The following is a 26,747-nucleotide window of genomic DNA, read 5'->3' as shown; positions in this document are numbered from 1 at the left end:
CTGAACAGTAATTGATATTTTAAGGGCTTAACCTTAAACCACATGAACGGCCTTGTTTATCATTAAAATGTTCTTCTTATGTTGCCAACAGACCTATGTATGTTCAGTTTTTTTTATTTTTTGAAAAATAGAGAAGGAAAAAACCATTTTCACTGAAGATTGCAAAACAGATTTAGAGCTATCACTCATTATTTTCATACTGATTTCCTGCAAAAGCCTCAGTCTGGAAATTGAATTCTTTCTTGAACAATGTAAAGTGGTTGTATGCTGAACACTTCACCCATCTATGTGTGTGTGTGTGTGTGTGTGTGTGTGTGTGTGTGTGTGTGTGTGTGTGTGTGTGTGTGTGTGTGTGTGTGTGAGAGAGAGAGAGAGAGAGAGACAGAGAGAGAGAGAGAGAGCGTGAGCGAGCGCGCCATCACTTGGGAAGTCCTTCTCTTGGACTTAACTTAGTCTGGGCTCTTCTAGCATATAATCCTTTATTGTTTATTAGTTAAGGTATTCTAAGGTGCTGTACTTGAGTTCTTCAGTTGTCTCTTTTTTTACATTATTTGGGAACCTATTTCCTATGTACCCCTATGCATTTGTCTATGCTAGAACATTGGGCACAAATATTAAGTTCTAAAGTTTTACGTATTTACAGATTTAAATGGTGAATCTTATAATTATTTTTCCAAATACTTTTTATTGTCTCATAAATTGAGTATAAAACCACTGTCGCCAGGCTGAGTGGCTCAGACGGTTAAGGCGCTGGCCTTCTGGCCCCTACTTGGCAGGTTCGATCCTGGCTCAGTCTGGTGGTATTTGAAGGTGCTCAAATACGACAGCCTCGTGTCGGTAGATTTACTGGCACGTAAAAGACCTCCTGCGGGACTAAATTCCGGCACCTCGGCGTCTCCGAAGACCGTAAAAGTAGTTAGTGGGACGTAAAGCAAATAACATTATTATTAAAACCACTGTCACTGTTGGAGCTTACTTAAGTTGGCAGATTACTTACTCTTTTCTGGTTCATTCAGATCTTCTGGTAAAGCAGAAAGTCTGAGTTATTGCAACTTCTGCATTTTTTAATTCACAGTTCTATTTTTTTCCCCCTCTCTATCGTGATGAAAATGAAAACCCTCCAGTTTTGTTTGTATGCAGCTGCAGTCACCAGAAATTCTTCTATCTCCATTACAACAGCAGATAATAGCCTTGTCCTGCAATAACTTACATTACACCAAAGTGAGACCTTCTGTTACATCCAAGCTCCATATTCCTTGTGTCTTTGTTCTGTAATGGCTTACTTTGCTTTATTGCCAGTGAAAGGTGAGTTGATTCAAAAAGCCATAAGATTGAGATAACATACGATACATGAAATTAGTGAGAATAGTTCTGCGTACTAACAGATGGGTGCAATAACTGGCAGGTAGGTGTTTGTGAAGTGGGAATATGGAAATGATTTTGTCAAATAAATTTCTTTGTAAGACCTGGCTTCTCTGATGTGGGGATATATGAAGTGTTTAAAATAGGCTAACTAGGTGACTCCTTGTTTCGGTTCCATATGATAGGAGAAACATTGATGCCTGGGAGGTGATGGTTAATTTAGAGCTATTTATTTCAAAATCGGAGATACTCGTGCAGAAGGAGCTCTAATGATAAATATAATTAAGGAAACTCAATCGTCAAAAAATTACCAGCGTTTTGCTCGAGTGCACCATGGTCTCATCAGATGTCTCACCTTTCCAAGACACTGACCGGGTGGCACGCTGTAAGCGACACTACTGAAAGCTATCGTGATAAGCACATAAGTCATATTTTTTGTCAAGCTCTAATGCTAGCTGTGAATAGGGGTTTATGAAGTTCCTAGGTTGATTCGTTGATTGAGGCCTGCAGACAATACTGAAAGACGTGAAGGTTTGTACTGTGAAATGGATGTATGGTAAATTCATGTTAAGTGATTTATGAATCTTACCAGAAGCAGCATAATATCAATAAACATACATACAGAACATTACACAAGCAAGCTATTGTGTAATGTATGAAGAGCGATCCAATAAACGGGATTTTTGTTTCTGAACATCAAGAGTTGGTAGGACTGGCCCCGCGCTTCTGCTATGCTTAGGTGAGACCGTTAGGAGTTGGGAGGGCGTGCTGTTAGATATTTCGCCCCGTTTTGTCAGTAACACTCATGATGTTGGAGCAACAGGTGCACCCCTCCACTGCGCAATGCATAATTATAAAATTTCTTGCTCGTGAAGGAGTTACAGCGGCAGAAATTTGCTTGAAATTGACTGCACAGTTCGGTGATCCAACATTGTCAAGGACGCGTGTGTTCGCCTGGCATAAAATGTTCACGGAAAGGCGAGAACGTGTGGAAGATCAGCAACACGGTAATCGTCCTTGGACCAGCATTACAGGCGTGAAACATTTGTGCGGTTAAAGACGTTATTCAAAAAACAATAAAGGTGTTTTTTAATACTTTTATTTTCACTTATAGTGGTTAGATAAACAGACTATCAGTTAAAATTTAAAAAAACACCTTTATTGTTTTTTTGAATTGTAAATTTTCAATACGGACCAAAAGTGAGATAACACGTAATAAAGACGTTATTGATGACGATCGACAGGCGAGAGTATCAGAAATTGCAGGACAAGTCTGAATAAGTTATGGGAGCTGTCAAGCAATCGTCACAAACGACCTACAGTTCCGTAAAGTGTGATCCAGATGGGTCCCTCGCCTTTTGACCGAAAATCTGAAGTTGAGACATTTTGAGGTCTGTCAGAGGCTTACAGCAAGGTTTGCGGAAGAAGGTGATGCATTTTTCAGTCAGATCGTCACCTGTGACAAAACATGGGTCCACCACTACACTCCCGAATCCAAAGGAGCCAGTAAGGATTGGCGGAGGAAAGGGGAAGCAGCAACATTGAAAGCCAAGACTCAACTGTTAGTTGGCAAGGTTCTTGCAACCGAGCTCGATAGCTGCAGTTGCTTAAGTGCGGCCAGTATCCAGTAACCGGAAGATAGCCAGTTCGAGCCCCACTGTCAGCAGCCCTGAGGATGGTTTTCCGTGGTTTCCCATTTTCTCACCAGGCAAATGCCGGGGCTGTACCTTAATTAAGGCCACAGCCACTTCCTTCCAATTCCTAGGCCTTTCCTATCCCATCGTCGCCATAAGAGACTAACCGATTCGACGGGTCATCCTCCTCCACGGCAATGCGCAGCCTCATACTGCAGCTCTTATCTCTAAGCTACAGGAAATGCACTAGACTAGACTTGATCATCCTCCTTACAGCCCAGACTTCCTGCGATTTTCATTTGTTCGGACCGCTTAAGGAAGCTCTAGGAGGGCAACGATCTGAAGATTATGAGAGTGTAGAAGACTTAGTGTGCAACTGGCTGGTGACACGACGCTGTTCTTTTTACAATGAGGGAATCAACAAGCTGCCCATACACTGGGACAAATGGATTTCCAAAGCAGGAATTTATGCAGAAAAATAAACTGTAATTGCCTTGTGTTTTTCAATAAATTAATTTAAATGAAAAATAAAATCCTGTGTATATTTGATCCCCTGTCGTAATATGGTCACAGGATTGTGCTTTTATTGACCATAAGCATGACCCTTCAACTTTGATTGGTATTGCATACCTGCCAAGTATTCCGGTTTTTCCATAAAATGTACATATTTTGAGTGTTTTGTACAGATGAATGTTATTGAACGGATTTTGAATATCCGCGCTTGGTTTCGCTTTCTGCAGTCAAATCGGGTTTGTTTGACTTTCGATAGTAGCTAGTAATTGAAAGTTAGAAAGTTAGAAACTGGTAATACGAGATGCAGTGTTTGAAATAATCACATTATCGATTATCACCGCGCTTTTGTCACCTGTTCAACTTCAACTGCTACTTCATTCACTGAGATATTTCCAAACAAGTAGCAGGCTGTGATTTTGAAGAAAAGAAATCCGTGAAAAGTAGTAGGCTGTGAATTTATATATAACAACTTTAGTAACTGCATCATGCTTCGTAGCAGCTGTGAAAGGCATTTGTGTGTGGGTGTGAGTAACATTGGCGGTAGTTCTGAAACTCGTGGAATTTTGTGATGAATTTGTGAGCGATTTAGAATTTTTAGTTGTTTTCGTAACAAGTTCAACTCAGAAACGATACTATCAGTCTTTTCAGGAGGCATATTCTGCTTAATTTCCTTGTTTTATACGATCACAAAACGTGTTCCCAGTGTTTAGTGTGAGCACTCGTAAAGATGTAATTTTGTGTAAGTATTTAATTTCAGGGGTGATCGTAACATATATTTGACTTGTATTATAGGTCTTTCCTGCTCTGATGGCGGGTGGCCTACATGCTGTCAGGGGAAGTGGGTTGCGGGCAGCAAGTCACTGCCCAACCAGACAAAAGATCGCTTAACGGTGGCGCTGAGAACTACTCAGTCGCCCGGGGAGTTTGTCTCGCTCTATGAACTGCTGCGTTGCCGGGCAGTCTTACAATGTGCGTGTGGGTATTACAAAGAGCTTGTTTGACAAGTTTGTTTTAGGATTATTATTGTTTTATGAGTAATTCTTGCCGCCTCCTGTACAGCATTCTTCGATTACCGTGTCCGTGGCATGTAATGTGACTTTAGTTTGTTTCTATTCTATTATTTCTATTTGCGTTGCACTATGTTGTTGTTGTGTGTAATAACTGCACTATACATCTTACAATGGCAAAGAGGAAGGAGATACGGAGCCCGGGTAGAAAAATGATCAGCAATATTCATGAATATTTTCACAAGGAAGAAGAAAATAATGGCCCTTTAGTGAGTGTGTATAAAGTGCAGCAGAGAGTGTAGGAAGCTTGTGAAGTTCGTACGCGAGCAGTTCAGCGTGTAGTAAAGGAAGGTAAAGACAGTACCCAGTCACCTGTTTCCACCTCATATCACCGCACAAATGAATCAAAGAGAACTGTATATCAGAGGCAATTGGCGGATTCCATAAGGATGTAACAAGAACAACTCTCCTCAGTTATTACGTAAAGGGTGAATACCCGACACTGAACAAATTACGCGGTGATTTAGAAAGAGATGTAAAATTAAATGGGGAATTACTTCATTGTGCAGGATACTGAAGCCTGTGGGGTACAAGTATTTTTTTTTAAAAAGCAACGACTGGAGAAGATTTTTAATGGAGCCAGAATAATGTTTTTGATAAAATGCATCTTCTGAGGAATAAGGGCCCTTCGCCCCATATATATATATATTATTTAGATGAGACTTATATTCATCAGAATTTCACTCCATTGAAAATCTGGCAAGATAAAGAGGGTTCAGGAGGTTTAAAAGTTCCTGTGGGGAAAGGTAGATGAATTATTGTTTGTCACGTAGGTTCCAGTCACACTGGTTTTCTACAGAAATATAAATTGGTTTTCAGGCCGAAGGTGAAATCGACCAGTGATGACTACCACACTGATATGAACGCTATGGTTTTTAAAGATTAGGTTTTGTAGTTTTTAAACGCTCTTGACGAAAGGAACATCAAAGACGCAGTGATTGTAATGGACAATGCCAGCTACCATTCAGTACAGCTAGAACGAATCCCTACAAAGAACACATGAAAAGCTGATATTATATCGTGGTTATCTGCTAGGAATATTCCTCATGATAGCAATCACACCATAGTCGAACTGTTGTCTCTTGTGAAACTAGTCAAGCCAAAGGTAAAAATGTACGAAATTGATACACTTTCTGACAGGAGGGATCATACCGTTGTTCGCCTGCCACCTATCACTGTCAGTATAACCCCAAAGAGCTGGTTTGGGGAAAAGTTAAAGCTGCTGTAGGGAAAAGGAACAAAACGTTCAAACTAGCTGACGTCCAATCTTTAATGGAAGAGGAGCTGGATAAAGTAACCGAACAGGAGTGGAAGGCTTGTGTGTCACATGCTGAAAAATTTCAAGAGGATGGTTACAAAAGGGACATGGTATTGGACATAGTCAGGGATGATATTGTCATAAATCTGTGAGACGACAGCCACAGTGAGGAGTCGAGTGATGGGGATATTTCTGGTGACAATGCCTAGTGTCAGAGTGCTGTAACATGGATACTTGAGCTGGAATAAGGTAAGGTGAAGTAAGAAAGTAAGAAAATGTGTTGTGTAACTCTGTACTTTCGAACTAATTGTTTTTCAGTCTATTGTCAATGCACTTTGTATATGCATTATTAACTCGTATCACACTACATCTAAGATATAATAAAATAATAAAAATAAATAAAAGTAAAATAAACAAAAATAATAAAACTCATCCACAGGCCATACTCGAACTATAACATATGAAGCTCTGTATTTCATAGTTATGTGGATTTCGACACAACTTTAACGCGCGCGCGGGCTATGCTGGCAACATTCTATTAAATTAAATTAATCTCTATATGTTAATTTATGTCCTTATTTGCATCTTAAAGAATAAATATTTCTTCTTGTCCAAATTTAACATTTACTTGTCATTTAGTGGAAATCCTTAAATAAATCAATTTGTAAAATAATTGATAACATCTATAAAATAGTCCTTATCCTAAAATCGTAAAATCATAAATAATAAATAACATTTTTAAAATTAGTTATCCTTTAAAATGTTTCTGCTCTCTTCTTTCTTCTTATAGTCTGCTATAATTTTCTAGACCTCTCATAAATCAGAATATCTTCTCTTAATCTCGTCCAGTTCCTTAAATAAATAAACCAAACTAACTAACTTTAGAGACCTTTTGCGAAAAAAGACTACTACTCAGACTACCTTTTCTTTTGTTAAAAGTATTTAAATGTATATAAAAATACCTTGCTTATCGCGTCATCAAATTTTCGCTATTATCTCTTAGTACGATTACATTTTCCTTAGCCCGGAAAATGTTATTCGTCATCCTTTGTGAAGCAAATGTGATTTCCAACTTAGGTAAGAGCCATCTCCACAATTGCATGATTATGGAAAGATTGAGCCTATTTGTGCTTGTATTCCATTCAGAAGTTAGAAATGTATTTTGTGTTGTGTGGTACAGTGAAGTTTTTTTGCTGCTTGTTGTTTAAAGGGGCCTAACATCTAGGTCATCGGCCCAATCTGAAGAGTTTTGCGTGAACACGGTAGTCTATATCTGGATTAGGAACATGTTGTTTGAGTTATCAGTCCATAGACTGGTTTGATGCAGCCACCCTATCCTGTGCTAATTTTTTCATTTCTACATAACTTCTGCACCCTACTTCTGCTCTAATCTGCTTGTCATATTCATACTGCTACCATTCTTACCCCGAACACTGCCCTCAAAAACCACCTGCACAAGTCCTGGGTGTCTTTCCTATCATTCTATCTGTTCTTCTTGTCAAATTTAAGCACAACGATCTCCTCTGTCCAATTCGATTCAGTATCTCTTCATGATTCGATCTATCCATCTCACGTTCAGCATTCTTCTGTAACACCACATTTCAAAAGCTTCTGTTCTCTTTCTGAGCTAGTTATCGTCCATGTTTCACTTTCATACAATGCCACGCTCCAAGCAAAAGTGTTCAAAAACATTTTTCTAATTCCTATATGAATATTCGAAGTGAGCAAATTTATTTTCTTAAGAAAGGCCTTCCTTGTGCTAGCTTGCATTTTATGTCCGTACTTCGTTAGTTATTTTACTACCCAAGTAACAGCGGCTACACTAAACACAGTAAACGGAGGAAAGTAAGTTCAGTTACACAGTACCAAAAACCACTACATACTTAGTGAAACATCGGCTGAAACTACGCGGAGCTCCGCCGATAACAACATTAGTAAATATCAGTAGAGCCAACTAGATGAAAATAAACCAGGAAAATCGAAAGGAGCTGGGAACCTACCAAGGGCATGGAGATGGCTTAGGTTGCAATTTCTGAAATAATCAACCGTGATCCTTAATTTTCAAAAATATTATTTACAAAAGGACTTTACAAATGAAATCTGAACAAATTCAGCCGTGCTGAAGGTACCGACACATAACTATAGTAAAATACAACTTACATGTTCTGGGTCACACCAATTATTAATACACATTCCTTGACAGTAGCTTCCTACAAGTTCAAAGAGTCAAGCAAATACAATATATCTAGTTACCAAACAGTTTGTACAATACAATTTAGAAGGTAGGAATAAACGTAATATGCAATTACAATTTGCAGTGAAGTTAAACGTACCTTTCAAAACTCTGGCGTACATCAAGTGACACTGAACTACTAGAGGCAAAACCCCAAGGTAAATATATAAAACTATAATTTACATGTTTAGCGAAACAAGGAATGGGAAATGCCTCGAAAACAAACAGGCAACCCCAGCTGAAAAGCTAAGGCATCAGAAACAATTGAGTGGCGAATCTAGGTGAGGTTAGGGCAGACTCCTATATGAAAAGGCAAGCGAACATTACAGGAAATTTAAAGGTGGAACTGAAATCGAGAGTGCTTACCCAAAGGTGGCCCCTCCCGGTAGCGAGGCGTCGCTGACGACATCAAAACTTTCAGACGGTCAAGAGATCGAAGACTGACAGACAGACCGCTCACAGACCACAGACAGACCACGAAATGCTGCCTCGCTCTCTTTAAAAGGGGAACTCTGGCCTTGGAGTAGCCAATCAGAACGTAGGGGCCCATGTATCGCTACCCAGATTCACCAATCACAACTATTACTTCAGTCGCGATGTTAAAATACTTCCTCGAATACATAGGATCACGAATCTTCCTTTTCCAGAATAGTCAGAAAATACTTTCTAGAATACATAACCAACAAAAGGCAACACACTCTGTTCAAAAATTCATGTGACAACTTTCTGGACAGTTCCAGTAAGTATAGAAATGAAATCTACTATTTACAAATACCATATGTTACCAAAATATTACACTGTACAGGTTAGGTCGTTACATGGAATACAAATAAAACATTATACCACCACACTTCAGATCATACAGTAAGTACTACTTAACAAGGTTTACAAATAAAATTTCCTCTAAGGACATTCCACTTCCAATATATTCTACACCTGTGACATCTTCCTCCCCCTGAAAGTCGAGCCACGCTCGACCATTAACATAATTTAACTGGGGAGAAAGCGATCAAAAAAAGTTCTCACACAGTATAGATAGTAAAGATACATGACCCTAACAATCATGATTTCTTGAAATTGACTTTCTAACAATAAACAAAACAAACTGTCACTACAACAAAGGTCCTAGCCTGGAGTTTACGATTTACCAATAATTTTCAGAAATAATAAAGGTGTTCATAGATCCACCTATTCAATAAATATCACACAAAAGTCCATATGGATAGTCACACTACACTTCAAAATGCCTTCTGAACCTTTTACAATTGCTTTGACAATTTCTACTCTGTCCACCAAAGGATGTACACTCATTCCTTCTGCCCATTGTTAGTAATCCAGAACCTTCTTGCTTTCTTGTCAAACAGTGTTCAAGGCCTCCTTTTAGGTGAAGTTATGGACTAAATATCTTGCACCACTTTTTTACACCAGTCACAGCACAGCTAGGCCACAGGGTCTTGCTGATGATGTGGCTGATGACACGGCTGTTTGTCGTCAGCCTCCATTCAATTTCATTCCAACCCAGGTAGCTATGTAAATTGCAGTCCAGTGGTATCTTCCACCAAATAAGCAGATGGGTGAGACACCGTCTAGTCAGACTGCCACCATTAGGCCATTCGTCACAGGATCGTGGTGCTGGATGGTAGCGCCCAAGGCACGGAGTGCGCCTCCCCACTTGGCACTTCAGGTTGCCGTCAGAAGAAGCTGGTCACTGCAGCCACTGTAACATAAACAAACCACAGCAGACAAGGGAATACATGAGGTAAAGGTATGCTGCTGGGCTCGAGGATCTTGCGTAGAGTCACCCAATGGGTGGCTTAATGAGTATGCAGTAGGGAGTCCCCCTCGCACACCAGGGATATTAGGGCACTAGCCCCGGGGTAAGCACTATAATTCATTCATTTGACAAGTTTACGGTGAGGGTGAAAGGAAACTACAGGAGTTTAGGGTAAACCTGAAAGTAAGGGGAATAAATTCCAAGCAGTGACCCTAAACTAAAACCTACCTAACTTATAATACTAAATCCATTACACTAGAGGATACCTAAAGTATTTACCTACACAATTACTTACAACTAACTTACAACAAAACTAATTATTACCTTATAAATACCTTACAATAAACTTATCATTATCATATAACTAAACTCTTACAAATAGCTTACAACCAAACCTACATAGTCACCAACAATGGTATTTACCCCTCCCTTCCTGACTTAAGATACCTTGAACTGGGAGAGGTGGACTCTGCTGATCCTTTTCCTTTCGGGATCGCTCACCAATAATGTCACCGGGGTAAGGAACTTTAAGATGGTGCAGGGACCTCGAAATCTGGGAGCCAACTTGCTGATAACATGGTCTGCAGCACTACTGACGGGGTGCGTTTTAATAAACACCTGGTCACCCACAGACAGATCGTGCGGTCTTCGCCCGTGGTTGTAATTACGCTGGACCTTAGCGTAATAAACCTTCAAGTTCTTTCGTGCACGGTGCCAATTAGCTCAGATCTTTTCTGGGCTGGCATCATCGGGCAGAAGATCATTAATTGACCACAGATTAGATAGAGGAGAATTTGTAGTAAAAGCCAACATTAACGAAGCAGGGGTTTGCTTGTGGCTTTCATGGACAGCAGTGTTAAATGCAAACGACAACCAATTTATTGATGAATCCCACTTGGAGTGGTCTGAGGAGTGATAAGCGATGAGGGCAGATCGCAGGTTACGATTCACTCTCTCAGCATAATTTGGCTTCGGGTAATGAGCAATGGATAGATCAAAACAGAAATTCTGGAACTGGACAGAAGTAAAGGCTCATGCATTATCACTTACCAAAAATTGACAGGGTCCAAATGAAGCGAATGACTGTTTCAAGCACGAGATGGTGGTGTTGGTGTTAGCCATACGAGTGGGGAACAGCCATGTAAAACGCGAAAAGGCGTCAACACACACAAGTATGAAACGATGACCATTCCGAGATCTTGGGAAAGGACCAATCTAGTCTATGAACAGTCTCTCCATTGGGCGAGAAGTTTGCTCGGAAGACAAGAGACCTAGACGAGTATTCGGGGCAGGTTTACTGATGTTACAAATCTTACAGGACTTGAGAAGGGTACGGATCTCACTATCCATGGATTTCCAAATGAAGTTGTTTTGAATTTTCTCTCTCATTTTGAAAATGCCCAGATGACCACCCACTGGGGATTCATGAAAATATTTGAAGAGAGCCGGGACCAGGTTCGTTGGGACTACAATTTTGGGGTCCCTTCGACCGCGAGCAGGACAACACAGGACACCATTCTTAAGAATGTAGGGCTTAACAAGCTCACTGGATTTAATCCTGTCGATAATACCTTTTAACTCGGCATCGTCCTGTTGATGTTCGGTTATATCCTTGAAAAGGAAGGGAGAGTCAGTGGGACCTACATTGACAAGAGCTTATACTTGTTTGGAAGAGGGGTCTGGCAGCTCTGATTGAGGGTCAGAGCTCCCCGGATAGAACATCCTACCGAGACCATCAGCCACAACGTTTTCCGTGCCACGAATGTGGCTGGCTTCAAATTGGAAGGCTGAGATGCGCACTGCCCAACGTGCTAGGTGACCGATCCTTCGCGGCTTGGCCAGTACCCAACTCAACGCCTGATTATCAGTTTCCAGATTGAAAGGAAGATGTTCCAGGTACATTCTGATGCGTTCTAAAGAGAAGACAACACCTAAGGCTTCCAACTCTTAAATGGAATAATTTCGCTCAGCAGGATTCAGGGCACACGAAGCATAAGAAATAGGATGACGCCCTTCGTGAAATTCCTGAAGAACACCGGATATGCCTGAGGAAGAGGCGTCAGTCTGAAGGATTAAGCGTTTAGAAAAGTCTGGCATAGCCAGTACAGGAGCGTTACATAAGGCGGATTTCTAGTCCATGAAGGCTTCGCGCTGGGCATCACCCCACACAAATTTGGCATCCTTTCTTCTCAAGGCATTTAATGGGGCTCCACGTTCAGCAAAATTGGGAATGAATTTGCAAAAAAAAAATTAACCATGCCAATGAATCTGGCTACGGCCTTGACGTCCTTTGGAGGGGGAAAATTCTGGACGGCGGCAGTACGAGACTGATCGATTGAGACACCCCTCCCCGACACAATATGGCCTAAGAAGGACATCTGGGGTTGTGTGAAGGAAACATTGGTGGCCTTGAGGGTTAGATCTGCTTTACACAGCCTTTCAAGCACTTCGTTGAGATGGAGGTGTTCCTCGAAGGTTTCACTAAAGATCACCAATGGAAAATTCTAAATTCCCATGGAAGGAATTACATATTTTTCACCAATAGAGCGTGTCAAAAATGTCAAAAACATATCAGGTGTAAGGCTTTTCAGGCGTTTGCTCTATTAACCAGCGTTTTGTCTTAGGTCTGACACTAGACTCATCAGAGTGGGATGTGAGAGACCCTACCCACTGACGCTGGGGTGTATGCAGGTGAACTTATCAGAAGCCCTTATAAGAGGCACAGTCTGATAACTGCATACGGGAGATAAATCTCCACAATGGAATTATTGCCCGCCTAGCAATTTAGAATGGAAAATTCTAAATTCCCATGGAGGGAATTAGATATTTTTCACCAATAGAGCATGTCAAAAATGTCAAAAACATATCAGATGTAAGGCTTTTCAGGCGTTTGCTCTATTAACCAGCATTTTGACCTAAGGAAATAAGAGGCTAATTATACGCTATAACTACAGTTACTCTTATTAATAATGTTATTGGTTTTATGTCCCACTAACTACTTTTGTACGGTTTTCGGAGATGCAGAGGTGCCGGAATTTAGTCCCACAGGAGTTCATTTACATGCCAGTAAATCTACAGTCACGAGCCTGACATATTTGAGCACCTTCAAATACCACCGGACTGAGCCAGGATCGAAACTGCCACGTTTGAGTCAGAAGGCCAGTGCCTCAACCCGTCCTAGCCACTCAGCTTGGCACAGTTACTCTTGCCTCACTTGAATTGAAAATTTGCCCTCCTGCTTTTCATTGAAGCAAGATGTTGGTAATATTGTGGGTGGTGTGGTATGGCATGGAAAATAAATTGCCCAGCATGTTGGATGCACGGTTAGGGTCGTGTAGCTGTGAGCTTGCATTCGGGGGATAGTGGGTTCGAACACCACTGCCGGAAGGCCTGAAGATCGTTTTCCGCGGTTTCCCATTTTCACACCAGGCATATGCTGTGGTTCTGCCTTAATTCCAGCCATGGTCGCTTCCTTCCGACTCCTAGCCCTTTCCTATTCCATCGTTGCCATAAGACCTATCTGCGTCGGTGCGACGTATGGCAAAAATTGTAAATTTAAAAATTGGAAATTAAATTTTCTTTGCGAGAGGAGGGAAAGTAGGAATTAAATAATCTCCACAGAGTGGCGCAATCTAATGGGGACATTTGGAACTGTTTCTCGGTAGGGGACTCGCTACTCTTGTGCAACTCCCTGGGACTGATACTGGCGAGCATGCTACCTGATGCTATAGAGGCTTAAGCTTGTCCGTGCTGAGGTACATTGCGCCGCGCTGTCCACCAGGGACAAACCCTGAGTTTGATTTGAAGCCAGCAGCATTTATTGGTCAGTTACGAAGCATTAGTGCAGCGAATAATCAAAAAGGTTGATTTTAGCACGTTTTAGATTATATGTTAGCTTTGTTAAACGAAAGCATTAGAAGAAAAGAGGACAAATGACGTGTAAAATCATTGGGAGTTGTGCATCACTGCAACAATACCACACACTGCCCTGCTTTTCTTCATGGGGCATGACATGTCATGAATAATAATAATACACAGGAACTAAAACGAGAAATGCAATGTAATTACAAATTGTAGATAAAATTGTAATCGTCGCACACGACCAAGACACAGCACATGTCCCCTCAGAATGAAACGAAACAGCACAATGGCAGCTTGGCGCTTCGAACAGGAGCCTTGGCGCCAGGGGGCTCATGGGCGTGGTTAGACCTATAAAGTCTGGTTGTGCGTAAATAATCTGCGCAGTGCAGTCCAGCCTACATGAACCTCTTGCTCCAGCCCAGAAACTTACTCAAGCCTAGAAACTCCTAATCGCTTGTAGCGTGTGCATTCTCCCGTAACAGATTGCCACTGCTCTGTGCCGCTTTAAATTTGAAACATACGTTTGCGTATATTTTTCTGATAAACGATCAATGCAGGAAAATTGTGGCCAAGGACTAGTGATTTTTTGACATTCGATGCAAATAAATAATAGAGGAACAATAGATGCAGGAAAATTTAACATTATTTACAATTGCAAAGAATGGGTACCGTCCACCTAATCAATACTTTATTATGTCTTGTTACTAGGCAGTACCGGTTTCGACCTTCACGGAGGTCATCTTCAGCTGGTCATGAGATCTAAAGTTAACTTAACGTATAATTTTAAAACATTACTAAATATAATGAAGAATGTCACATGATATGAGTGATAATATTAAAATATACGATGATATTGTCTCTCCTCTGGTTTAAAAAACAAGCGTCGGTATTTTATGACATGTATGCGTTACTTAAAATTCTGGTGTACTGTTTGTGATTAACAGATAATTAGTTAAAATATAATTTCTACACTTAAAATGTTTATAGCATTCTTGAGGTACATTTTGGAGTTTAATTCATGTTGGTAAATCATTGCATATGTTCATGAGTATGTTCATACCAAGCATTCTAGAATATTCCAAGAAATGGATGTGATAAAAACTAATAACACATAGTACATTAAAATACAATATTCTATAACATAAAATGTTCACAGTATTCTTGCGGTACACTTTGGAGTTATATTAATGTTGGTAAAGCATTGTATATGTTCACAGGTATGTTTGTACCAGGCATTCAAGAATGTTCAATGATGTGAATTGTTTATGTTGTGCATTCATACAGATGAAAATGTTGGATGATTTACATCGAAATATTGTGGTGTGTGTCATTAGTTTCCTTGGTACTAATCTCGTTATAAGATTTTAAATAGGTGCAGATGCTCCCTCTTTGTAGTCGTGTTGTTGGACATGTTAGTAATATAGTACTGTTGTCTGGTCAATGTGTACAGTTAGGGAGCACGTCGTCATATCTGTTTCTGTTATAAACTTCATCTGTTCTCCATGGCTAAATGGTTAGCGTGCTGGCCTTTGGTCACAGGGGCCCCGGGTTCGATTCCCGGCAGGGTCGGAAATTTTAACCCTCATTGGTTAATTCCGCTGGCATGGGGGCTGGGTGTATGTGTCGTCTTTATCATCACTTCATCCTCATCACAACGCGCAGGTCGCCTGCGGGAGTCAAATCAAAAGACCTGCACCCGGCGAGCTGAACATGTCCTCCGACACTCCCGGCACTAAAAGCCATACGCCATTTCATTTACTTCATCTATTGATACTTCCATGAAGGAGAGAATACTCTGTACTGTCTGAAGAACTTGCTCACTAAGCTAATCTTTGCCATAGTATTCTTCCAACAGTATAGCTCTTTCAGGCATTATACTGCAATTAAGTTGTGAAAGGGAATGTGTTTAAAATTAATTAATTCTGTGCCTTCTGCTCAAGTTTCTTTACATACACACTGATATAACACTGGTATAGATTGTACTTGTTATGTAATGATTTTTCTTCCAGATCAAACAGAGGTGTTCATGCTTCAGCCATTCACTAGTAAAGATTTTGCTATCCGAAGTTTGGCAGATCGAATCTCTGATCTACAGCACTTGGTATATCTTTATCCAGATATACCCAAAGAGCAAGCGTTTGCAAAATACTACACCCCGTTTTCAGGTGAGTGTTCCATTCCGTGAACTTGTGATTCACTTACTTTATTCGAATTCATGGTACTAACAACTCAAAAGAGTATGATGGAAAGTATTGAAGTAGGTTTTGCTACCTGGGTGGATGATTTTATACAAGATAGGCAAAATATCATTACTAGTAAGAACAAGGGAGGTGGGGTTTTAATAGCAGTGAACTCTTACACTGCAGTGCAACGACCCGATCTTGCGGGAAACTGGGAATGTGTTGTTGTGAATGCCACCCCTTCCCCTGGCCAAGCGCTATACATAGTCTTCTGTTACCTGCCCCCCGGACGAGGTGAAAGTACGGCTCACAGACTTCCGAGAAACCCTGGCTCAAATCGATCGTATAGCAAAACAAAATTACACTATTATCGTGTGCGGTGATTTCAATACAAGCCAATTAGCCTGGGCCTCAGACGATTCGGGATCTATTAATCCTATCCTCACCCATATCAATGAGGAAGCCTGTTTTCTTTTAGAAATCACCAATGAATTTAACCTTCGCCAAGTTTGCGGTTTTCCAACATGAGGAAATAACTTCCTGGACCTTGCTTTCGTGTCTGAAAAGGTCGCTAATAATACCCCGTGTGAAGCAACAGAACAGTCAGTACAATCAGATCATTCTGCGCTTGAGCTCAGACTTCATATTTCCCGTGTTCCTCGCTTACCACAGACTACAAAATCATTATTCGTATTTCCTCATCTGCAAAATATCTTATCCAGCTGTCCGTGGAACTTGCTCGAATCCTGTCCATCCCTTGATGCCGCAGTTGACTTGTTCTATGACACAGCGCTCTTAAGGACGCCGTACTGAAGTCGATGGATACGAAGAAGTCATGTGGTCCAGATCACATTCCAGGAATTGTGTTACGTGAGTGTGCTGAGGAGCTGGCAACCCCACTAGCCATGATAATCAACTGGTCTCTTCTTGCAGGCAATTTCCCGTCCGAATGGAAGATAGGATATGTTATTCCAGTCTTCAAGAATGGTGACAGATCTTTATTTGTCAATTACAGACCAGTAGTTCTTCTTTCACTCATTTCCAAAGTAGCGGAAAGAGTTGTGTACAAAGCCTTGTACAGTGCAGTCAGTGGTTTAATTAATATTAACCAGCATGGTTTTGTCCAGAAACGCTCAACTAACACCAATCTTGCTGTGTACTCCCACTTCATATCTAGCGCTCTGGACAATTGCAAACAGGTTGATGCCGTGTACACGGACTTTTCCAAGGCTTTTGACTCTGTGCATCATAATGCTCTTCTGACTAAGTTGTCAGCACATGGCATTCATGGAAGCTTGCTTGAATGGTTTAAATGCTATCTTTATGACAGGAGATATTCAGTAAAATAAGAGGGTATCATTTCTCATTCTTATCAGCCTATTTCTGGTGTTTCACAAGGTTCACTACTGGGACCTTTGTGTTACCTTTTATTTGTTAATGATCTGCCATCACAAATCCATTCAAGCAACTACCTGCTCTATGCTGATGACCTTAAACTTTACAGGGTAATTGAAAAGATGAGTGACTGTGAATTGTTACAGTCTGATATGAATAATATTAGTGATTGGTGCAAAAAGTGGCATATAACCCTAAATATTTCAAAGTGCAGTGCAATTTCCTTGCAAGTCAGTGTATTCAATTATCATATAAAGGATCAAGAAGTAAAGCTTGTTAATATTATTAACGACCTTGGTGTTATTTTTAGTAAACAAAATGATCTATCTTTCAATGAGCATGTGTTAAATATCGTTAACAAGGCATTTAAAGCGTTACGCTTCCTCAAAAGAAATTGCAAGTGTTTGTTTTAAATCTGTGTCCCCTTTGAAAACCCTGTTTTTCTCGCTTATACGACTTAGTCTAGAGTACTGCTCTGAAGTGTGGATCCCCTCACAGCAATACTTAGTTAATGCCTTAGAGCGAGTACAGATCAGATGCTCAAAATGGATGAGTAAAAAGTGTTTGGGTATCAAGCTATCATCGATAGATTATAATTTGTTTTGTACAAACATGTGAATTGAGTCTCTTAAAACTAGGTGCAGGTATGTCAACGTACGTTTCATACATAAATGTATCAGTAATTTCCTTGAATGTCCCAATTTACTCCAGTTGCTCTCAATTCATGTTCCTTCTCGCAACACCCGACAGGCTGTCACCTTTCACTTATCCAGGTGCAGAACAGAATCACACAGGAACTCTTGGTTTATGCAGGCCCTAAGATCCCTGAACTAAATTAGCGGGATGGATGTATTTCTCTCGTCAGCTAGCGAAATTCGCAGACATCTAATGGACGCTTCATAGACAGTGTGTTGTTCCTTGTAACTTGTTTTGTGCATTTGGTAACTGAAAGTTATACTTCCTTCCTTCGATCATTTCATATGGTAAACACTTTTCTGTTTTCATGGTTTCTTTTCTTCCGTATGTGCTTTGTAAATATGTATATATTATATATTGCTTAGTTATAAGTAGTAGTAGTAGTAGTAGTAGTAGTAAGTGCTGTTAATATTATTATTTGAATGTATATCATCTGTAATTGGAGAATTAATAACTCTATTGATAAATAAACAAATCAAATCAATATGTACATTTGTGCTGATAGTATTTTCCATTATTTTCGTTAAAGATCAAATAAATCAGTATATTTCCTATGCTGCACTTTTGAAGGAAGGCATCTGTTGTTACATGTGATAAATATCATTTTTGATCCGTATTGATGGTATTTGATTGGAATAATAATAATAAGTTAATTTATTAATTTGACCACCTAATCAATACAATAAGTCTTGTCTTAGTTGATTTACATTGGCATGTTAACTGAAATGGTACATGTTTCGGCTTGTATTTAGGCATCATCAGCCATTAACTTGACCTTAAAATAGAATCAGGCACCTGATTTACATATACATGAAATAAAACAAATTTTTTTAAAGCCTTGAAGAGACTTTAACTAAAATTAACATATGGTAAAAGACTTGTAATGAAGTTTGTTTTAAAGATATTACAATGAGTGAGGAAATATACAATTGGTGAAAGTATTAGTGATATTGACATTAGAAGGCTTCTATTATAATTAAAATGAACAAAGCAACAGTTTGTTACATATATTATATGTAATATTTGTATCTTAAAGATTGTGAAGTATTGGAATGGTGGTTTTTTAATAAATTTGTCTGCAACTTTTACATGTATCGTACAGTGCATTCAATCTTGAGACATCATTTTAAGAAGAATGGAACTTAGGCAAAGTAATTTTAGATGTCATCCATTAGTACTGTATATTTGTGATACGTTTCTTTGTTACTCTATATAAAGCTTTATCATTGGATTATTTGCAAATTTTCCCAGCAGTGAATCATTTGTTTTATTCCAAGAGTAGTGTGCCAAACTTGACATTGTTTTGCCATCTGTTCTGAGAAACGTGAACTATCTCGCACTACCTCGTTCCTTCAAATAAAAACGGGAGTCGCAAGTAGTCTGTAAAATGTAAAATAACTTTTTTGGCGTTTTATGAATAAATAACTCGTGCCTTAGTATCTACCATAATAACTTGCATGGCATTACATTTAAACAATAATTTATTAATGTGTAAGTAGTGCCAATATCTCGAACATACGTTCGTGTGGTGCATTCAGTCTTCAAAGATATTTAAGAAGAATGGAACTTAGGCAAAGTAATATTAGATGTGACACATTTCTTCATCACTGTATGTAAAGCTTTATCATTGGATTAACCATTCGCGGGCAGCAGTCATTTATGGCCGTAGGCGGCAGAGAAAAAAAAATGCATGCAAACTTGGGGAAATTTACTAAAACCATGAAACTATCCCTAAATATACCACATAACTTGTTTAAGAGTGGAAATCCAAATTTGAAGCAGTTTGAAGGCAAAATAAGAAATTGTAAATTCATTTTTTTCATTGGAAGAATGACACAAGGCACACTTCAATTTATGATGTGACGGTGGTTAACTTGAAGTACACTGTAGTCCGCCATTATGAAATATATGTACAAAAAACTACCTTCAGTGATATTTTGGTTTATTTTTTTGTCTTTATCCATCAAAAAGTGAAGGAATCTGTCAGAAAATAATCATAGCTGTTGAACCTGATCTGTACACAAACAATACCCTGAATTTGTAAGTGTCAAGGTGATGGATCCTCAAAACTCATGTTGAGTGTGGTATACTTTGAAGCACTTACCTGGATGCAGGTAAGGCTTTGAAATGCAAGTTCTGCAGAAATACACACTGCACTTGCATTGACCTTGAGCCCTGCACACAACACGAGTGAGGGACTTGACACCGCTTCAGTCTATGAAACGTGGTATTCAATTTAGTCTCTCATTAGAGGGACCCGCTGAAGTTTGCTTTCTGCTTGCAGGAAGTGACTTGCGGAAACTTACCCTTTCCTCTACTCGGGACTCCACCAAACACCTCCTGAACTTCTTATGACTCATGGGGTTTTTACCACCTTGGTTTTGCACCATAGTGTATAGCAAGCATGAATTGACTATACATACTTCAAGTAGCCTAAAGAACATCTTTTTGTACCACTTACATGACTGTCTCATGAATTGGTATGCTGCAATATAGTGGTCAGTTCTGTCAACCCCACCCATGCTTTTAGTGTAGCCTAGCACTACATCGGGCTTGGAGACAGGTGGCTGGTTGAGATATTTAGAGGCAACTTCCGTGACTGCAGTTTTGTCACCCTTGTGACAGGTACTCAGCATGATCCCCCCTTTTCATTTTCTTTACATTGCCAGATAATAATAATAATAATAATAATAATAATACCAGTTGTGACCATACCCATTCCTAGTAGTTCGTTAGCTAGCTGTGGTGAGGTTTAATAAGTCAGTATAGATATAGTAACCTGAGGGTGGAATATTGACATTTTTTATGAAGGATGAGCACAGACTTTCCATAACCTGAGTAGTCTTCAAAAGTCCTGTGTTTTCATGGTCAGATTTTCCCATATAATGAATGAAATTATATAGGTAACCATTGGTACTGTCAGACAGAGCAAAAACTTTCAACCTGAAATTCGTAGGTTTGTTTGGGTTATAAATCTTGAATGAAACTCTTCCTTTGAAACTAATTGTACCTTCACCCACAGAAACGTCAGGACCTGGTTGATAAAATAACATATTTTTTCCTAATTTTCTCTAGAACACCCTGAATGTGTTCACCCTTTTTCAGAGGCATATTTCCTTCCCCATGAGTAAACTGCAGATTCCAGAAAATAAGTAAAAACTCATCCCGGGAGAAAACATCACTAAAAAATTGCATTTTGTTAACCCAGGCCGTTGAAAAATAGTCCTTGACATCTGGCAACGGGTGAAGCCCCATGTTGATGACGACACCAATAAATGCCTTTCTCACTCAATGTTGAGTGATGCCAATTTCTCATTCTGCTTTATTTTGTGGTCAGTGTTGCTTGTATTTTCCTTTTGTCCCCATGTAATTTAGTTTCACTGAGAATATTATCAAATATTTCGTCATCAAAAAATAGATGAAAATATTCTACAGGGGGCATATCAGTATCAAAGTGTGATTGGTAATATTGGCCCTTGATCAATAATATAATATTTGTTGGCCCAGGGTCACTATTACTCACGTCCGTCCAGTCGTCTGCTCTGTCGCTTTCTGTGTCGGCGTCACTTTTTTCATTGTTGCGCTCATACGAGCTGGAGAAAGAATTTTCGTCCTCAGACTCACATTCACTAAAATCATATTCTTCTTCGACCGTATCATCCAATATTGACACTATATTTGTATCACTGATCCGTTTTCACTATGCCATTTTACCGGAAATCTGCGAAAATACATAAGAAGTACACACACAAGAAAACTGCATCACGCAACGTATGTATTATGTAACTTCCACAAACAGGAGAAGAAACTCGGCAAGATACTGCGGGGATTTCTCTCACAGGAAGAGTTGAGAGAATAGCTCCTGCCATCTCTGAGCATATTTGGGTACCTCCCTGGCTAATAAACCCACGATTTTCGAACGGAACATATATATATATGTTTCCGCCCGAGAAGAGGTAATTGCCAATGTTGCCAGCAGTACTATATTAGTTGTTCATTTGTTTTATTCCAAGAGTAGCATGCCAAGCAGGACATCATGTTGCCATCTGTTGTAGGAAATGTAAACTATTTGCACTATCTTGTTCGTTCCCGGAAGTCGTAAAAATCGGCCGGAAGTCATGAAGTCTGCCCTAAACCAGATGAACGAATGAATGAACGAACGAACGAACCTGGAGGCGGAGAGCGGCCTGACTTCCTTGGCTCACTCCAACCTTCCCGCTCCCAAGAGTAGACTCTATTGAACGACTCTCAGCTCGGAGCGGGAGCGAATGAGCTAGCTCCCTCGAAAGAGCTATTTCGACCCATCACTACTTCCACAGAATGCCCATTGGGAATGAACACGTAATAACCTCCTAATAACTCTGTAATGCCTTCGTAGTCTACTCCATAATAGTACGGTAATGACCACAATTAAGGTTCTTCAACACCGCTAACTCCATAATGACTAATGGATAATGACCTCATACAGTAATGACTCTGTATTGAATAATGAATAATGACCTTGTCTCATGTGCATACGCTTATATATATATATATAGGCTTGCTCCACATGGCTTTAGCATCGCCAAAAGTCCACTGATAGCAACGCTCTAACTGAAACATCTTCAACCGTCTCTGTCGGCGCAACCTCATTCAAAATCGGAGCTATCTAAGTGGTTACCGAGCAGCCGATACAATAATTAGCGATTTCTGGTGTTCATCCACATTGATGAATAACCGTCTTTGGCCAATACTTCTCGGCTGTACCCCAGGTTTTCAAGCCACTTGTTGCAACACTTTCAACAGACTTCAACCATCTTTTAAATTAAGAATATAAAAATATATTAACCCGTAGAGAGCCAGACAACGATATATCGTTGTTTCGTATGTACGCGTAAAGTGCCAACCACAATATATCCAAATTCTATACAAGTTTGTACAACTCGGGCCGTCAAATTGCAACATCTTATGTGTCGAGTCCATAGAGAATTGTCATTAGATTTTAATTATGCCGCTAGATGGTGCGCAAATTCATTCATTATCAAGCATTGAATTTTTAAAGTCCGTGTTTTTCTACGACGTATGCTCTCCATGCCGCGTGAGTAAAATGGCGACTAGCGGGAGAAGTTATTTTGTTAACGATGAAGAACTGGCTGTATATCTTCATAATTTTTAGTGAAGAAGAGGATGATGAAGACTCAGATGAGGAATTCATTCCTCCAAATAGTGAGGAATAGGAAAGTGAAAGTGTTATTTGGAGTGATAACAGCGAGTTTTCTGTAAACACTCAACCACGTGCTCAAAGTCCGAGTGTAAACATTGAAAGTAGTAATGACCGTCTGAGTGACTGTACTGATGATGATGATGATGACGGCTCTAACAATATCCAACAACAAGAATTTCCTGTTTTCCGTCAAATTCAATTAGGTCAAGATGCAAAACACCAACCCTCACCTTATTATTATGATACTCCTGGCCCGAGACACGCCCCTTTGTCAGACGCTAACCTATAGCGTATTTTTATTTTACTTTTCACATCTCAATTATGGAACCTCATAACTACAGAGACAAACAGATATGAGAATTCATGTCTTTTCACCATAAGCCAGAGTATAGCAGTGGAGCCCGATTACATTGACTGAAATGAAGATGTTCATTCCTGTTTTGTTGGAAATGGGTATAACTAGAAGGCCGAGCATATTTTTATTGGGTCAAAAACTCCCCTTATATTCCATGGTTTGGAAATATGTTCTCAAGAAACAGATTCCAATTGATCTTGAGATTCTTTCATCTTGTGAACAATGGTACTGATCTGGTAATGATCTGGTTACCCTGACTACAATCCATGTTCCAGGTTCAATCCGATTGTTGAACATGCCCATTGTATATTACGATACCATTGTACATAACTCTTAAAATACTGAAGATAAAAACATGAAACTTTACATGTTTATTCGTCTGAAATAGGACATTTCAAAAAAGTCATCAATATTTATCGTCAAGTTGAATTTTCTGGTTTTTGTGTGTTTTGTTTCTGATTTTAAATTTTTCGTGTTTTAAAATTGTTTGAAAAATATTATTTTTTCGAAATACCCAAGAGCATTTTAGTGTTCTAATTTATTTCAGCAGTAAGAGTGGCTTCTCGTTAACATTTAATACAAATTTCAAGTCATAGTTATAATATTTGTGAACTATGTAGTCCAAAGAGTGAGATCCTGCAAAATTCTCTAAATCTGTCTGGCACTCTTAGCATATTCTGAGCACCTGGGCCTGGCACTAAGAGGGTTAAACATACTTTGGAACATGTTTCGTCTCATTTGAGACTTCAGCCATAACGTCTCATAGCAGATTACAATGCTCGTTCCTGTCTAATAATTTAGAAATGGAAGAACCCATGTCCGTTAAGATCTATTTGAGAATACACTGAATATAAAATATATACATTATTTACATAAAATTGTCCATCGCTTGCAAAACATTTTTATCTTCAGTGTTAAAATTTGAATGACATTTCTTGAAAATATGACATGCGAGCCATAATGTCTCCTAACAGATTACAATGCTCATTGTTGCTGTCTAATAATTTAAAAATTGAAGAACCCACGTCCTTTATGAATGCATGTAATGTAGTTTTTTGTAACATCTGAAGCAATCTCTTTTCACTTCTGATTCATTTAATTTAGAACTGTTATAACTTAATTGTTTCTTTTGCAGGTGTAATACTGTTACCATATGTATGCAGACATACATCCTGAAAATATTTTCATGCCACGTCGAGGAAAGGGACAGTTGTATAATTGCAGTGCCTCGGGGCTGTGTCTAGTGTTTCCTGCGTTCACTTGCCATGTACTGACTCGTGCAGCGTGTTCCACAGAGCAAATGTGGCCCGCTGCTACCCGTAGCTGTTGTCTTAGGGCAACCAAGTTTTGCAGGCCTGATTTAGGCTATCATTTCCAATATTTTGACATGGGATACTGTCAGATTATTGGAGATAATTTTTCCAAAGATAATTGGTATATTCTGTGAAGTCTATTCAGCTTACTCATGATTCGGTGACGAATTTTACAAAACGGAGAACACACACCAACCTTGCATTTTACACGTTCTGTTCTGACTCACGACTCTCAATTTCCGGCAGTACATATCTGACACTGGCTTATTAGAGCATCAGAAGAAAGCCTGTACAATCTTATGCCATCAGACATCCTTTTAGGAAATGTGGTTACATAGATTCACATTTTTCAAGAGTAAACTCTTTAGGCCAAGAGAGTGTTCATATAGGTCTGCCAAATACTGATCACACCCCCTTGTGAATTTGGCAGGTGTCGTCCTGTCGGGACAGGCGTGGGTACTATATCTCTCCAGACCTCCAATTTAAGAATATCTCCCTGATTTTTTAAAAAGTTGCCAAGCGTTGTGCACCGTATCAATAAGTAAGAATGGATTACCACCATATCCTCTTTTGTAATAGACAGTGTTCTCATATACACAGTCTGTCCCTCCTATATACGGATAGAATTTTCTGAATGAATTTGGACGGCCAGCTGACTAGAGATGGGAGTTGCATATCGCAATATGATAATGCATCCTATTCCATCAGAGTAAGCTGTTCCAGAAATATTATGTTCCACCGGAGACTGTAAACAAAAGTAACTGTCTCAGCGAAACCAAGGGAAGGTGGGGAGTTCATGACTAGCCAGCGGATATTAGGAAGCATAGCAGCTCGTTCAAGCGTGCACTCCTGTGCAGGTGCCAGTGCTAATTTTGAAACATTTAAGAGGCAACACTGGTATTCCTACTCGGTTACTTGTTAGCCGGTTACAGATATCCTTCAGTTATTGGAAGTGCTTTGTATTAGTCCTATAGGTTGTAATACATACAGTAGCGTAGTTCCTCAAAACTGTTACGCGTGGTCTTCCCACTTTGCATCCCGTGTTTCACGCTGTGTTGTGGTCAATGAGCAAAAGACCTGATACAGTTTGTGTAGATAAAACTCAAGTACAGGGAAACTGATTATAATTTGAAGAAATGCGTTGAAAGAAGGCATCTAATTTATTTATTTATTTATTTATTTATTTATTTATTTATTTATTTATTTATTTATTTATTTATTTATTTACACTGTTTACGTCCACATTGGACCCCCAAAATCAATCTCGTATAATAAAATCTTCAAGAAATAAGTACATCAAAAATAAGTTCATTTTTTAAAACTTGATCATTTCTTCTTTTCCCAAAACTTCTTCATTCTAGATGATCTTGCAGCCCGTTCTTCTGCTGATATACTGCTTACGTTTTGATGTTTTAAGTGATAGTTTTGTATATTTGTTGTTTAGAATCTTCTTCTCTCTTTTCTTTTTGCTCTGTAGTAATTTTCAATTCATCCAAATTGATTTATATTTCTTAAACAGTGTGTTTTTTGTTTTCCTATTCCAAAAGAAATGAAAGTTTCTTTTTTTTAATCTAAAATTTGGCAAACAGTATATGTGTCCAAAAAATGCAATCCTCCATTTTCTCATTGTAGCAATAATTCATTCACTCCTTGTAAATTACTGAACTCCACTGGCCATCAGCCTGATGTTTTTTATTAATAATTGTCTGGAAAATTCTTCTCTCCATTTTCTGCAGTTTGTATGTTGTTGTTTAGGTATAAAGTTTGAATAACGTTTCACTTGCATACGTTGCTTCTGGTTTGATGACAGAGTTACAGTATAATGGCGAAATTTAGCATTAATTGAAAGAGACTGTTTATTTGTAACTCGGCCATATAATTTGTTGTGCTCGTCTCAGTTTGA

General features: G+C 39.3%; 1 protein-coding gene across 3 annotated transcripts in view; it reads left to right on the top strand.

Annotated features, from left to right (window-relative positions):
• The window catches only part of Stat92E (Signal transducer and transcription activator Stat92E), a 522,273-nt gene that overhangs the window by 429,506 nt on the left and 66,020 nt on the right, over positions 1-26,747 (top strand). For all 3 annotated transcript variants that reach the window (XM_067140262.2, XM_067140261.2, XM_067140263.2), the window contains exon 15: positions 15,712-15,867. In XM_067140262.2, coding sequence (XP_066996363.1) covers positions 15,712-15,867 — 156 coding nt within the window. The remainder of the gene's footprint in view (positions 1-15,711; positions 15,868-26,747) is intronic.

Source organism: Anabrus simplex, chromosome 2 (assembly GCF_040414725.1).
Source record: "Anabrus simplex isolate iqAnaSimp1 chromosome 2, ASM4041472v1, whole genome shotgun sequence".
NCBI lineage: Eukaryota > Metazoa > Arthropoda > Insecta > Orthoptera > Tettigoniidae > Anabrus > Anabrus simplex.
This window is presented reverse-complemented; position numbering and strand designations above follow the sequence as displayed.